At 35.2% G+C, this 16650-nt stretch overlaps 2 protein-coding genes across 2 annotated transcripts in view; one reads left to right on the top strand and one right to left on the bottom strand.

Moving 5' to 3' along the window:
• Positions 1–3335: 3335 nt before the first annotated feature.
• On the bottom strand, positions 3336–7872 carry LOC102888814 (cytochrome c oxidase subunit 7B, mitochondrial). Its single transcript, XM_006910200.3, has 3 exons — positions 7714–7872; positions 4797–4921; positions 3336–3537 (listed from the first exon to the last, which is right to left on the bottom strand). The coding sequence occupies exons 1-3, from the start codon at positions 7751–7753 to the stop codon at positions 3460–3462; spliced, it is 243 nt and encodes an 80-aa protein (XP_006910262.1). The 5' UTR covers positions 7754–7872; the 3' UTR covers positions 3336–3459.
• A 4524-nt stretch (positions 7873–12396) lies between these two features.
• MAGT1 (magnesium transporter 1) overlaps positions 12397–16650 on the top strand; it is a 43148-nt gene continuing 38894 nt past the window's right edge. The window contains exon 1 of the mRNA XM_006910201.2: positions 12397–12681. Within this exon, the coding sequence (XP_006910263.1) occupies positions 12484–12681 (198 nt within the window). The 5' untranslated portion in view covers positions 12397–12483. The remainder of the gene's footprint in view (positions 12682–16650) is intronic.

Genomic DNA, 16650 nt, shown 5'->3' on the forward strand with positions numbered 1-16650 from the left:
GAGCTAACGATCCCTTACCTGACAGAAGTGGTACAAATCACTGAAAATGACCTCCAGTTGTTAAAAATTCTTACAAAGTGGTATTAGTGCCAATTCAGCAACAAAAAGGTAATAATCTAATGGAAGGTTGAAACTTCCATTAGTGCCAATTCAGCAACAAAAAGGTAATAATCTAATGGAAGGTTGAAACTTCCTTAAAGACATGTTCATTTTGCTTAATCATGTCTCAAGGTTATAAGTATTTGAGTATGGTGATCTGTGATCAGTGATCTTTGATGTTACTATTATAATTTATCTTGGGGTGTCCTGAACCATTCCCATATAAGATGGCGAACTTAATCAGTAAAGGTTATGTGTGCTCTGACTGCTCAATTCACCAGCCATTCACATCTCCCTCTCTTCAAGGGCTCCCTATTCCCTGAGAGACAACGACATTGAAACTAGGCCAACTAATAACCCTACAATGGCCTCTGAGTGTTCAAGTGAAAGGAAGAGTCACATCTCTCTCACTTTAAATCAAAAGCTAGAAATGAGGAAGACACATTGAAAGCTGAGACAGGCTGAAAGCTAGGCCTTTTGTGCCAAACAGCCTAGTTGTAAGTACAAAGGAAAAGTTCTTGAGGGAAATTAAAAGTGCCACTCCAATGAACACACTAATAATAAGAAAGCAAAACAGCCTTATTGCTTATATGGACACTACACAGTTATAGTTGTCTGGATAGATTAAACCAGCCACATTTTCTTAAGCTGAAGCTAAACCCAAACCAAGGCCCTCTCAACTCTTTGAATGCTGAGATGAGGAAGCTGAAGAAAATTTGGAACTAGCAGAGGTTGGTTCACATTTAAGGAAAGCTGTCTCCATAACATAAAAGTACAGGGTGAAGCAGCAAGTGCTAATGTCAAATCTATAGCAAGTTATCTAGAAGATCTAGCTAAAATAATTAATGAAGGTGGCTACACTTAACATTTTCAATGTAGACGAAACAGCCTTATATTGGAAGATGCCATCTAGGACTTTAATAGCTAAAGAAAAGTCAGTGCTTGGCTTTAAAGATCAGGCTCTTTTCAGGGGCTAATGCAGCTGGTGGCTTTAAGTTGAAGCCAATGCCGTTATCATTCAGAAAATCATAGGGTCCTCAAGAATTAAGTTAAATCTACCCTGCCTGTGTTCTATAAACAAAACAAGCTTAGATGACAGGACATCTGTTTACAATATGGCTTACTGAATATTTTAAGCCCACTGTTGTTGCTCAGAAAAACAACTTCCTTTCAAAATATTACTGCTTATTAATAATGTACCTAGCCACAATATGGCTGTTAAAAATTAGTATTAATAATGTACCTAGTCATCTGATGAAGATGTACAAGGTTTATATTATTTTCAAGTCTGCCAATACAACATTGATTCTGTAGCCCATGGGTCAAGGGGTAATTTCAACTTTCAAGTTTTTTTAAGAAATGCATTTTGTAAGGCTATAACTGCCACAGTGAGTCCTCTGATGGATCTGAGCAAAGTCAGTTGAAACTTTCTGGAAAGGATTCACCATTCCAGATGCCATTAAAAACATTCACAATTCATGGGAAGAGGTCAAAATACCATTAACAGGTGTCTGGAAGTTTATTCCAACCCTTATGGATGATTTTGAGGGGATTCAAGACTTCAGTGGAGAAAGTAACTGCTTTTAGGAATCTCTAAATATAATTCTAGAGAACTAGAATTAAAATGGAGCCTGAAGTTATGACTAAATTTCTTTAATCTCATGATAAAACTTTAATGGATGAGAAATTACTTATGGATGAGCAAAAGGGTTTCTTGAGAATCTCCTCCTGGTGAAGATGTTATATTGTTAAAATGACAACAAAGGATTTAAAATATTATATAACTTTAGTTAATAAACCAGTGGCAGGGTTTGAGAGGATTGACCCCAAATTTTGAAAATTCTATTGTAGGTAAAGTGCTATCAAACAGCATCACGTGCTCCCAAGAAATTATTCATGAAAGGAATGACTGATGTGGCAAATTTTATTGTCTTAAACTGCCATAAACACCCCAACCTTCAGCAACTTACCACCCTGATCAGTTAGCAGCTATCAATGTCAAGATAAGACCCTCCACCAGCAAAGATTGACTTCCTAAAGGTTTAGTTAGCAATTTTTACCAATACGTTTAAAGGTATGTACTTTGTTTTTTAGACATGATATTGCACACTTAATAGACTACAGTATAGCATAAACATAACTTTCATATGCACTGGGAAGCCAAAAAATTCATGTGACTCGCTTTGTGATATTCACTTTATTGTCATGGTCTGGAACTGAACTCACAATACCAAGGTATGCCTGTAATTCATGTAATAAGTATAAATTTTTCAAATGTTAAATATAAATCTTTATCTACATCAGGTAAATTTGGGGATTCCTAAAAGCCACTTATCTGTTAATAGTACCAGATAAGTGAATTTTAGAAATCTCTAATTTAACTACTATAGGTTACTCAACTGAAATTCCACTTTCTGCTTCCTTGAACTCTATCAATAAACTACTACATGAGGCTTACTTTATAGCCTTTGGCCAAGGGAGTAAAAAAGCATGTTTTCTTCAGTTAGTATTTTACATATAAAATCCAATGTCATACTGAATTCAGGATAATCCACAAATCCAAAAGTTAATATAATTACAGAAAGCCAAAAGCAGAGGCCTCTGTTAGAAAAGTGAAAAACCATATTTAACAGATCTTTTCTTTTACATCATAAATCTCTCAAAAATGCTGAAAAGGGAGGTAGAATGGGGTAAAAGGGGTCAAAAATATGTGGTGACAGAAAAAAATCTAACTATGAGAGAGGAACACACAATATGGCTTACTGTTAAAAATGCTGAAAAATCTAAAGGTCGAATTAAATGTGCCAAGGCAACCAAGGAACTATCTAGTCTTCAGACATCCTAGGAGTACATTTGATAGGACCATTCTTCCCTTGGGTCTGGTGACACTCTAAGTTCTCTTGGTAGGAGCAAAAATAATGCCAATTCCAAATACAAACATAAAAGGGAGATAGAAAGTTGTAGGCATAACCAAGATCTAGATTTTAGCTCAGTGATAACCTAAAATAACTCTGTAATCATTTATTTACGAACTATAATTTCAGCCTTACTGTAAAGTTGACTTCCAGGTGAATGTTGCCAAATTTCACCAAATGTTGCCAGATTTTCCTTTCACATTACTTCATATAGAAAAGCTATCTAAGAAGTTGTATAGTGTTTGGATTTTAATATTAACGCAAAGGTTAAATAAATGAAAAGTAATCAAGCTTGATTTCATTCACAAAAGAAACCTACAATGAAGGTTTCAAATATACTTTATTTCTTTAATTATGCCATATTTTAATGGGTACACAGCACTTTCACTTGGCATCAATTATGAGTTGGTTTTGAAACAATTCAGTATGACACCAGCTGGGATGATTACTGATCTCTCCATTCCTTTGGGGTGACTCTCCCAACAGGGGACAGGTTCCATTCTATTCCAATTTGTGTTGCTGTCTGTAAGAATTAAAATGCAGTCAGTTATATGTTTAAATTGGAGTCCAATCTCCCATGGAGACTATTTCTTAAGAGTGACAAAGGTATTCTACTCTATAGGTTAAAAAAAACAGAGAAACTCGAGTGGGATATAGTGTACTCCCTATCGGCAAACATAATTGCTATCCTAATTCCCTAACGCGATGCTGTTCAATAAAACTTCCTGAGATAAAGGAAATATTCTCTATCAGCATTGGCCAAAACAGTAGCCACTAGCCACATATGGTTATTGAACAACTGAACCGAATATCTTATTTTCTTTAACACAAGTTTATATCACATTTTAATACTACCTCCTCAAAATGTTGCTTTACTCAACCACAACTACCTAAATATTGCCAAAGAGCACTTCTGTAATATGCCTTTATGAAGAACTTCATCTCCAAAACTGCCCCAATTATACATTTGTTCGACATCTATTTACTCTAAGTATACATGCTTATTTTAATAGTATATCTGATTTCAGAAAGATCAAAATAAAAATGAAAAAGGCCTATTAATAGTCTTTGTTTATTAAGGCATGTTGATTGATATCTTTTAAAGTCAATTTATATATTTAGTATAACTTCAAGACTCCTACTTTTAACCAGCAAGTAGTGACAAGTAGATTGTCAAATGTAAGATGTAAAAAAAAAAAAAAAAAAAACAAACCCCTAAAATACTGAAAGCAAGTCACTTTATATCTCATCCTTCAGAAATATACTCAGTTTTGATGGCGGAATTTAGAAGAAAAACTAATTAAGTGAAGGAAGGTGACCCAGAAGGTGAAAACCCTGGAAACCATATAACAAAAAATGACTGACAGAACTAAGGATGTTTAATATAAAAGAGAAGATCCAAGACACATGATAGTAATTTTCTAACATCTAATGGTTGATACATGGAAAGGAGATCAGAATTTCTGTGTTGAAATGGAATTATGGGTAGAATATGGAGGCAGATTTTTAACTCAATGTAGGATCCTTAAACAGTTATACAACATGGAAAGGGCTGCTTTGCGATCCAGTATGCAACCTATTATTGTAAATGTTAAGAACAGATGATGGATCAATACTAAATGTTGAAAAAATTTCCTGCACTGGGTGGGTGATTACATTAGAAAATCTCTAAAGTCCCTCCTAACTAGAAATGTATAGTACTGTGTGAAAACATTTTTAATACATGAAATTCATGGGAATGAAAAACATCTAAACCAGAAATTATCAATCAATAATACTTACATATGTCCATGTAGCAACACAGAAAGTGGCTCCACTAGCTAATACAGCATTGCCATATTTGTCATGGAAATCAGGTGTCCGTTTCTGATGGATCTGCCTTGCCATTGTTTGCTGAATGCTTTGAACTTAAAGAAAAAAAAATACATACAGAAGCGTATCTATGAATTATCAGGAAAAGAGAACATATATGATTGATATTGCTAATCAAGAAAGCCAAAGAAGTTAACTTTACAGTACTATGTAGTTCAATAAAATGTTAAAAAAACATATTATAGCTAAAAGTAACGTACTTTGAAAATCATCAAAAATTAGATGAATTGACATATGGATAGACATGTGAAAAAATATATAGCAAAATGTTAATTGTAGAATCTATGTGGAGGGTATATGGATGTTCACCATACAGTTATTCCAACTTTTATGTATGTCTGAAAGTTTTCATAATAAATCTTGCAGGGGGTGAGTAGCAAAGAACAGATGATATAACATTCACCACAAACCGTATTTGTATAACCTCCTATTCATTAATTTGAGTATTTATGACATATATTTTCACTAAAGTTTATTTAGCAGTGCTCAACAACTTACAACATAAAAGGGTGAATAAACTCAAAATGAACTTTAAGGTCATAAACCTTAAAATTAAAAAAAACAAAAAAACAAAAAAACAAAAAAAAACCTCCAAAACCTAGAGTAATCTTGATTTTTTAAAAAATTACTAATCACCATGCTAAAAGAGGTAAATGAAAATATTTAAGAGACAGACCCTGTCCTCAAGTATCTTCCAGTCTAGAGGAAGATATTAGACATGTAAACTCAAAACACTGTAATACAAGGAAGTAGAATGTTAAGCATTTTGAATATCAGGTAGGATTTGGTTATGTAGACGTGGGAAAGGGGAACCTGAAAAATGGTAGAGACAGAAGATTCCAGTGTACTAGAAAACTAATTAATTTGGATGAAGGATGAGGTATGTATACAAGTAATGGGATAAAACTAGAAAGGATCACAGAAGTCCACTTTTTTGGTAAAGGTTTTCGAGCAGAATGACAACATTAGAACTTTGCTTTTACTATTGTTTTAGTAGAAACAGTTTTCAAACTGCCTTTGGAGACACTCAGGAGGGTTTGGGAAAGAGCCCAGACTGTAAAATGCAATTTCCACCTGTTTTTTCTTTCCAATAATTTCCATTTTTCAAGTACAGTTGGCATTCAATATATTAGTTTCAAGTGTACATCATAATGGTTAGACATTTATATAACTTATGAAATGTTCTCCCCATTAGTCTAGTACCCACCTGACACCATAGTTATTAAAATATTATTGACTATATTCCCTATGCTGTACTTTACACTTTACATCCCCATGACTATTTTGTAACTGCCAACTTATACTTATGAATCCTTTTCACCTTTTTCACCCAGCCCCCAACCCTCCTAACTAGCAACCATCAGTTTGTTCTCTGTAACTATGACACTGTTCGTTTTGTTTGTTCATTCCAGCTGTTTTAATAATTCCCCTCCAATCTACATAGCAGGTCTTTATTGTTTCAAGCCTCAAAAGGTACTTATGTACTAACAGAAAGCATATTAAAGAAACAGCAATCTTGCCCATTCACTAGCACTTAAGAACATATTTGCTTCTATAAGATACAATGAGTTATTTCAGGATAGTTATTTGCCCATTAATGGTTTCTTCTCAACCGCCTCACAATTTTCTTTTTGCCTTTAGTCACACTTAGGATGAGCAAATTTACAAACATTTCATAATATATTCTGCTCTAGAGCAGTTAAAAAATGAGTTTGTAAATTACACACACACACACACACACACAAACAAAAAAACCTTTTCCCGAGTTACAAGGCCCTACCTGCTCAAAGGGCAAAGAAATTAAGATTACTTAACAATTCTAAAACATCTCCTGACTTCAACGCTCAGGTCACCCAAGTGGATTTCCTTAGACCTCTCCTCTGTGACAAGAAATGGTTTAGTTACCGCCTATTGGTAATCTGATATAATCTGCAAGAATTCTATGAGGTAGGTTTTATTTACTAAACCCCTTGTACAAAGGAGGAAAACGAGGTTCAGAGAGGTTAAATCATTTGCCCAATGTGAAAGAGATAAGAGCTAGGGCTTTAGGATTACAAAAACAGTCAGGCAACTACTTTTTGGTTGTCAAATCTGCTTGAGTGTTCAGAACAGATCTAGTAATACCTCCAATTACTCTGTAAACTGGAAATAATATGGCTAAAGAAGCTAAAGGATAATAGCTTACAGTCACTTTCATTGTTTAAAAAACTCACTTTATTCAAGGTGACCTTCCGTGCAAATGGAGCATGAAAATAACTTGTCTCTCTCAATGCATTCTCAATACATAACGCTGTTCTTAAAATTTCCCTGCACCTGCCTAATTCTTAGATAAAAATAACCGCAATTGCTTTCGTGGCAGCTACTAACCCACAAACAACATAAAAGCTGCACGGCTACCATTTAGGTTGTCTCCTTGCGATGAAACCAGATGAACAGCTATATTTATAGTTTCCTTCCGTTATGGTTATAGGAATTGAAGAGAAGACTTTTCTCTTTTGGGGTAAATGTATCCCCAAAGCTAAAATTAACAAAATTACCTAAGGAACAAGAGGTGTCCACCAAGTGTGTACTTCCCTGAAATCGTTAGATTACTGAAAAAGCAAGGATAGAACATGACGTCGGTAATAGAGAGCTGTGAATCGCAGCAGAATCACGGGGTGATTAAGCTAATGCTAAGGACTTCTTCTCAATAGCTTGGGGCGAGAAAAGAGACTAAGCATTTAGAATTACAAGGTCGGGATGAGGCTGGAGGGAAAGGGCACGAGCGACCACGAGGACAAATGGATAAAAGGCGATTGAAAATTATTTGCTCACAATTTTTGCTCACCTCGGAGACGACTTAGGGCGTTTTTGGCCAAGGGAAACATCGTGAAGCTGAAGACAGAACTGCGGCAACTGCAGCTGCTGCTTGGACCTTGGCGTCAAACACCCTTGCAAAGACCCCTGAAAAACAAAATGGCTTCCGCCAGAGAACTTTAATGAGATGTAATGAAATCACGCGAGATCTGTAAAAAACCTATAGAAATCGCAACCTTTGCAACGCGGAAAGATAAAGGCCTTTTGGGAAATGTAGTTTCACGCTTTATAAATGACGCATAATGGTATTTACTGAAGATTGAGAGACACCCCTCCGTGTAGGACTCCATGGAGGAGAGCTGAGACCTTGATCTTCGATTGAGTCATCAATGGCACCAGCTTGGAGATAGAGTGTTTCAGAGGCTTGAGCTTGTATCTCCCTCCACGCTAGCAGTTCTTTCTGTTCCCCTCAAACTACCTTCACTTCAATTATTTTTGTCTCCTGTTACTACATACTAAGTCGTTTAACTTGTAATTTTTAAATGATTTCAAATTTAGAGAAAAGTTACAAGAATAGTAAAAAGAATTCGTAATATGTAGATAAATGTGTGATGAAGCAATTTAACAAATTGTTGATTGTAAAATCTTGGTGGGTGTTCAGGGTACAATTCTTTGACTTTTTCTGTATGTTTGGATATTTTCAGAATAAAACTGGTGGTGGGGGAGAATTCCTGTATACCCATTAACAAGTTCCAACACTGAGTAATATTTTATCCCATGTGTTCTGTGTATGTGTGTGTGTGTGTGTGTGTGTGTGTGTGTGTGTACACACATTGTTTTCTGAACCATTTGAGAATAACTTGCATGCAGCATGTGCTTTTACCTATTAATACTTCAGGGTTCATTTTGTAAGAGTAAGATATTCTCTTACATAACCACAGTACAGTTATCAAATTCAGAAATGTTCATATAGATACAATACAGCTCATATTCCAGTTTCACCAGTTGTTCCAATGTTTCTATCCAGAATTCAATCCAGGTGCCTGGGTTGAAATTAGTTGACAAGTGTCTTTAGTCTCCTTTTAAATTGAATGGTTCCTTAAAAAAATTAAATAAATAAAATAAATAAATAAATCGAATAGTTCCTTAGCCTTTCTTTGTCTTTCATGACATTAATTTTTTTCTCACTCATGTAAATTTTCTCGAAATTTTACATATGAAGGAAGTGAGGTGCAAAATCCTTAAACGACTGGTAGAAGATCAAGATTGGGCAATTTTAAGTGACAGAACTGGTAATCGATCTACTGATGCCACAGGTCTGTATTCTGTAATATTTTTGAAGAATACAAGACAACTATTTTGTGAAAATTCCCTCAAATTGTGTGTGCTTGATGTTTCCTCGCGATTATATTCAATTTATGCACTTGTGGCAGGAATACTAACAGACATGTCTTCTTAAGGCATCTTATCAGGAAGCATATAATATTAGATTGTCCCATTATTGGTAATCCAACTTTAATCATTTGGTCGAAGGAGTGCCCTTCAAGTGCCTACACTATAAAGTTACTGGTTTTTTCCCCCTTGTAATTAATAAGTAATGTGAAGAATACGTCAAAACTATGTAAATATCCTAAACTTCATCAAGCTTTCACCTACTAGTTTTTATATCCATTGATGATTTTTGGCTAAGTCAATTATTAGTTTGAAAATTGCAAAATGGTGATTTTCTAACTCTATCATTCTTCCTATATTTAATAGTGGATGTTCTACTGTAAGAGGAATTTTATCGTCTCTCCTATTTACTTGTTCATTATCAGTGTGGATTCATGGATTCAATAGGTTATAATCCATTACTATCATGATTTATTTTAATGAACAATAATGCTAAATGTGGTCAGTAGGATTCCCTTCCAGCTGTCTTTTTTGACATGTCTCCATTGTTTTTTGAGCACATTATTATTTTCTGACACAAGGTGTTGAAGGCCCATCTTGTATTTTCCCTGCCCAAGCACTGGAATCAGGCATTTTTCTAAGGAGCCCAAATTTCTTTTAGGGGTGGCATTCAGCAACCTAGATTTGACACTAGGCGTGCTTAATTATATTGAAGTGTCATTGCTTCTAGTCTTTTCAGCGTATAGAGCTAGAAAGATATGTTATGAACGACAAGTTTATACTAATACCTCCAATTCTAGTCCAACTCCCCAAAATTCTTCTTTATTTTCCCACATTTTATATTCTTTAACTCCCTTCTTTCACAGTGAAAATCCTGACTCTCAACAACACCAATGTTTTTACATATCATATTACACACAATCTATTATCAGAATTGCTATACTCATTTGACCATGAAAAATAAACCTACTTAGTAGAGTTCAAGATTTGGTTATAGTTATTTTTTTCTTTAGAGTAATGGCATATAATTAAAGTAGTGTGTTAATAAGTTATTCATATTAGGGTTATTTTGTTTATTTTAGTGTAGTTGTTTCTCATTTGAAAAAGAGTTGGGCTCCCTTTTTCTGTCTGTATATAATTTAAGTTATTTTCCCAGTCGTACTGATTTGATTTGTAAAATTTAAAATTTACTTTTTAAATTGTGGTAAAATATACATAACATTAAATTTGCCATTTTAACTATTTTAAAGTATCTAGTTCAGTGGCATTAAGTACATTCACATTGTTGTGCAACCATCACCACCATTCATTTCCAGAAATTTTTTCATCTTACAAATCACATGATTGGCTTTTATATTTTGATAATTAAAAAATATTAACATTATTTCAAAAGTCAAAACTATACGAACTGGTGCAATTTAGAGAAGAGTCATTCCCTCCCATAACTGTTCCACTTCATTTCCTCCACCTCCTATAGGCAACCAATATCATTAGTTTCTTTGTTTCCTTTTGCAAAAATGGGTAAATATGTATATATTTCCTCTTGTATTATACACAAATGTAGCATAATATGTATATTTCTTTGTACTTTTTTTTCACTTAACAATAAATCTTGAAAATTCATATAATTTACACAACTCTTCCTTGTTCTTTTTTTAAAAAAAAAGCTTTGAAATACTCCATGGTGTTTTTGCGCCATTAGACTCAGTCTCTTAAATTTGAACATTTAGGTAGATTTGAGAATATCTCAAATACAAATAATGCTGAAATGAATAACTTTGTGCCCATTTATTTTCTTATTATTGGAGCAAATTCTTAGAAGTGGGATTACTGGATCAAAGGATAAATGCATATGTAGGTTTTTTTTAGATATTGTCAAATTACCCTCAATACATATTATACCACTTTGCAGTCCCACCAGAAATGTACGAGTGTGTCTGTTTCTCCATAGAATTGATGACGGCATGTACTGAATTTTCGCTAACATGGTAAGTTAGATTTCTCTGTGTACTCTAAAAAAATTACCTTGATATTTTACTCGTTAAATTTACATGCAATAAAATTCACTCTTTTGTGGTGTACAGTTCTGTAAGTTTTGACTAATGCATGGACTGTGTAAACACCCCAACAATTTCGAACAGAACAGTTCACTGCAAAAATCTCCTGTGGCCCCACTGTAGTTAATCCCTCTCTGTACCTCCAGCCCCCAATAGCCACTGATCTGTTCTCTGTCCCTATGAATTTGCCCTTTCCAGAATGCCGCATAAATGGAATCATATAGCATCTCATTGTACTTTTATTTTATATTTTTTATGAGTGTCTGTAAATGTTTTTAATTTTTCTGTATCTCTAGATCACATCTCTTCACTTCAGAACCAGCTATTTTCCCATCCATACTCATCTCCTTCCCTCACCAACATAATGAAATTATTTTTCTGTGTTTCTCAGCAGAACCTGAGTAGTCATATGATATTCTACATCATCAAAATAAATCTAAATTATAGGTAAATGATTTTGTTTTGTTGGTGTTTTTTTCTCTTGAGTATTATTCTCTATTGAAATCATCCGTTTTACAATCCACTATAATAAACAGAACCGGGTCAAATAAATGGAAACTTCTTCAGCTATGTAGGATTTTTATCATCTTTTAGATGAGGGAATTGGATGTTTAATGAAAACTGACTATGACACAAAAACTCAAGACAGAAATGCTTCTTTACAACCTTAGTTTTGCACTTATTCCCTCTAAACAAAATAATAAAAAAATAAGAAGGTATTTGCTGTGTATAACCTGAAATTTAAGTTCTTGATGTCTTAAGTAATCAAATTTAACTTTAAAAATGCCATAAAAACTTCAAAAATAACTTTTATATCCGCTCTGTTCAGTGAACATGGCAAAATTCCAGGAACACAGAAGGTATTTAACAAGCTCTTTTCAAAATCTCCCTCAGTGATATTATATTTTTGCTTTCTTGTTTTTTAAAAGTTATTTTGATTTCAAATACTCTAGCAGCAAAATGAGGGACTAAGATAGCTCCTATCAATCACGTGGATAGGTCCAATTTTTTAGAACATAATATGATAGAGGTGGATTTCGAAGACTTCTAAATGAGTCTCTGGGGAAAAAAAAACTCTCTTTCATCAACCTTAAGCCATTTTGGATTCTGAAAAGCCGCCAAGCTTCACAACTGCGCAAGCGCGTTTGAAGAGCCACGAAGCGCGACAACTTAACGTAAATGAAAGCGGCGAGCCATCATTCTTAGCGAACCAATGAAAAACCTCCAGATTATCCTTTTTCTATTGGGTAACCGAGACCAATTAAAAGTTAACCATCTTTTAGCGGGCGTCTCGCAGTAGAACGCCGTGACGTAATGTGGGAGGGTTCGCCTGGTAGGGCTGAGTTAGACCAATGAGGAGGGCCAAGGGGCTGGTGTGCTTGTTCTCACGCCCAACCCTCAGTCCCAGCCCCAGGAAAGTTTCATTTCTGGGAGGGAGAGGAGAGAACATGGCAGCGCGTTGGTGGTTTTGGTGTATCTCTGCAACCATGGCGGTGGCGCTGCTGCTCGTTTATGGGGTTCCCTCCGCCTCTGCCCAAAGAAAGAAGGAGGTGAGGACGCTGTTTCCAGAAACACGGGCTTTTCTCAAAAAGTCGGGCTTGAGAGGGTCTGTTTTCACCTTCCCGACCCCCGTTGTTCTCCGGTTCTGCGTCTTTGGTGGCTCCAGTTCTGCCGTTTTTGGAGTTCTGGCGTTTGCGAGAAAAGAAACTAACTTCTTGTCTTCCGGAGATATAGAGTCTAGGAGTGGGGGTAGGGATAGGTGACATTCTGGCTTCTGTAGGCCTGTGCGTATACATAGCTACAAGTTTCGACACGAGTATGGGCCCCATCAGATGGGTGGGGGAAGTACGACTTAAGGTTCAGCGGGTAGAATATCTGAGTCTGCTGTCAGTAGATGTAATTCCATTATAGACATATAAAAGCATTTTATAGCATTTTCACTTCACAAACGTGAGAATTAAACTGAAGAGCGAAACTATACCAGGTTTATTACGCTGCCAAATAATTGATTCGAAACAATTTACGGAAGGGAAATCTAACCATTGTCAATCATTTACCAAATATCAAGCATGCTAGACACTGTTCTAGGAGCTTGCTTTCATAAGTGAACAAAACTAAGATCCCTCCTTGTGGGGTTTAATGGCTTTGGCAAGTGGAGGAGATGCAGTATTGTTTACTCACCATTAAGCAATCCAAACAGGAATTTTACCATTTTGTTTTGAAACCATTTGTGACTTAAAGCCATATGTTCTTAGAGCTTTAAGGATTACTAGTAATTATTTATGCTCTCTAGTTTTATGGGTGAGGAAAATCGGGTCCTAAGCTTACACAGTTAACTGTTACTGAACAAGGACTAAATCTTAGGTCAGTCAGTCTTATGCTATGTCTGTTTCCTCTAGTACACAGTACCTAAAAACCCACTTTTAAAATAAGTGAATTTAAAAAGAACTCATCTTCTCTGTTTCTGAAGATTCGAACTATTCCATAAGAAGAAAAACAAGCTAGCAAATTAAAACCAGTTATGGTAAAAAGTAAAATAAAAAAATATACAATTTTTAAAGGTATGGCGAAGCGAGCAGGCTCATACAGTGGAACTAGAAATTAACGTGCCTTTTTAGGAGGATTCCAAGCCAACGTTATGTGGAAAACAAGATGTAGAGCAATATGTACTTTTTTATTCCAGACACCTTTTATATTAAAAAACGCTTTATGTAAATGCGTGTATAGGTATAGTGAAACAAGGATATGCAGCAATCAATTAACAGTGGTTATCTTTGAATAGTTGGGATTATTCATTAGGGAAACACTTTGTACCTTAAGTACTGGTATTGTCTGAATTTCTACAATGATCGCTTAATTCTTTGTTAATAAAAAAAGTGAAGACTTTAAAAAACTAGTATTTCTCCTAGTTAAGTTATATTTATTCATTTATTCTCTCACTGAACTAGAAGCAGAAGGGCCTAGCAGGAGATAAATTATTTTAAAAAGGAATCAGCAATGAATTATATGCTTTAAAATGGTTAAATGGTTTTATGTTTGTGAATAATATCTCAAAATATTTTTAAAAAGGAATCAGATTCTAACTCCCTTCCCACGGTTCACATTATCACCCTCACAAATCTATAGCAATGATTGCCTAACTGGCCGTTCTTGAACCTGTCCTTTGTAGTATTGCCGGAGACGAAAATGAAAATCTGAAACATGAAAATTTGGAAACCTTTTCATCTATTTTGCAAAGCATAAATGGGCTTCTATAGCCTGTCTCTGGTCTGCTTCCAGTCTCATCTCAGTCTCAGCTCCTCCCTATACTAGTCATACTAAATTACGTGCTTTCATTGATCTTCTATACTCTTGAGCCTTTACTTGCTGGACTTCTGCTGAAGTATCTCCTTTCTTCTCTCTCACCACGCCCCCTCATTCACCTGATGGTTCCTACTCTTCAAGTGTTAGTTAAAACATTACCTTCTTCCTCAACTAAGCTTTTCCTGGTTACCCTAGGTGAATTGAGATGAATTCAGCACATTGTAGTGGCATTGCTTATATACCAGTCTTTCGCATTAGACTGTGAGCATCTGGAATACAGACACATTAATTATTTATATATTTACTTATTTTTTAATTGAAAAAATGATTTAAATTTTTTCCCGCGGTCTACATACCCCGTATCCCCTCCCCTCTACCCTCTGATAACCACTAGTCCATTATCGATGTCCGTGAGTCTCTGTTTATCCTGTTCCTTTGTTGCTTTTAGGTTTATATCCCACATATAAATGATATCATGCAATCTTCAACTTTTTCTGTCTGGCTTATTTTGCTTCGCATGATTATCTCAAGTTCCATCCATGTTGTTGCAAATGGCAGTATTTCATCTCTTCTTACGGCTGAGTAATATTCCATTGTATATATGTACCACAGCTTCTTTAGCCAGTTGTCTATCTTATGACACTTGGGGGGCTTCCACGTCCTGGCCAGTATGAATAACGCTGCTATGAATATTGGTGTGCAAATATCTTTTTGTATATTTTCAAGTCTTTGGGATAAATACCCAGTAGAGGGATTGGTGGATCACATGGTAGATCAATTCTTAGTTTTTTGTGGAACCTCCATACTGTTTTGCATAGTGGCTATACCAATTTGCAGTCCCACCAGCAGTGTATGAGGGTTCCTTTTTCTCCGCATCCTCTCCAGCATTTGTTATTACTTATCCTGTTGATTAAAGATATTCTAACAGGTATGAAGTGGTATCTCATTGTGGTTTTGATTTGCATTTCCCTAATAACTAGTGATGCTGAGCATGTTTTCAAATATTTGTTAGCCATTTGTATGTCCTCTAGGGAAAAGTGTCTGTTCAGGTCCTCTGCCCATTTTTTGATTGGATCATTTGTTGTTTGTTGTTATTGAGTCATATGAGTTCTTTGTATATTTCGGATATTAAGCCCTTATTGCTTGCAAATATATTGCTTGCAAATATATTTTCCCATTCGGATAGTTGTCTCTTTACTTTGTTGAAGATTTCTTTTGCTGAGCAGAAACTTTTTAGTTTGATGTAGTCCCATTCATTTATTTTTGCTTTTACTTCCCTTGCCTTTGAGGTCAAATTAATAAAATTCTCTTTAAGCCCGAGGTCCTTTAGTTTAGTTCCTATGTTTTCTTCTATGTATTTTATTGTTTCAGGACTTACATTCAGGTCCTTAATCCATTTTGAGATAATTCTGGTGTGTGGTGATAGGCAGCACTATAGTTTCATTCTTTTGCAGGTGGCTTTCCAGTTTTCCCAGCACTATTTATTGATGAGTCTTTCTTTTCTCCACTGTATGTTTTTGGCATTTTGTCTAAAATTATTTGCGTATATAAATATGGGTTTACTTCTGGAGTCTCGAGTCTGTTCCACTGGTCAGTGTGGTTTATTTTTATGCCAATACATGCTGTTTTGATTACTGTCGCTTTGTGGTATAATTCGAAGTCAGGCAGAGTGATGCCTCCAGCCTCATTCTGTTTTCTGAGGATGGCTTTGGCAATTCGGGATCTTTTGTGCTTCCATACAAATCTGATGATTTTTTGTTCTATTTCTTTGAAAAAGCTGATGGGATTTTGATGGGGATTGTATTAAATCTATATAATGCTTTAGGTAATAAGGTCATTTTAACTATGTTGATTCTTCGAATCCAAGAACACAGAATATCTTTTTATATCTTTATATCTTCTTCGATTTCTTTTAATAGGGTCTTGTAGTTTTCATTATATAGGTTCTTCACATGTTTCGTTAAGGCCAGGTATTTTATTCTTTTTGTTGCAATTGCATAAGTAATTATTTCTTCCACTTCTTTTTCTGACACTTTGTTATTAGAGTTTAGGAACGTTATGGATTTTTGAACATTGATTTTGCATCCAGAGACTTTACTGTATTTGCTTATTGTTTCTAGTAGTGTTCTTGTAGAACCTTTAGGGTTTTCTATATAGAAAATCATGTCATCCACAAATAGTGACAGTTCGACTTCTTCGTTTCTTATTTGGATGCT

Source organism: Pteropus alecto, unplaced genomic scaffold (assembly GCF_000325575.1).
Source record: "Pteropus alecto unplaced genomic scaffold, ASM32557v1 scaffold374, whole genome shotgun sequence".
In the NCBI taxonomy this organism is placed as follows: domain Eukaryota; kingdom Metazoa; phylum Chordata; class Mammalia; order Chiroptera; family Pteropodidae; genus Pteropus; species Pteropus alecto.

Excerpts from the sequence above, each read along its gene's own strand:
- LOC102888814 (XM_006910200.3), bottom strand. The coding sequence starts at position 7,753 with ATGTTTCCCTTGGCCAAAAACGCCCTAAGTCGTCTCCGAG. Across the intron at positions 4,922-7,713 it reads CGCCCTAAGTCGTCTCCGAG|TTCAAAGCATTCAGCAAACA; the intron begins GTGAGCAAAAAT and ends TTTTTCTTTAAG. Across the intron at positions 3,538-4,796 it reads GTGTTGCTACATGGACATAT|ACAGCAACACAAATTGGAAT; the intron begins GTAAGTATTATT and ends TAATTCTTACAG.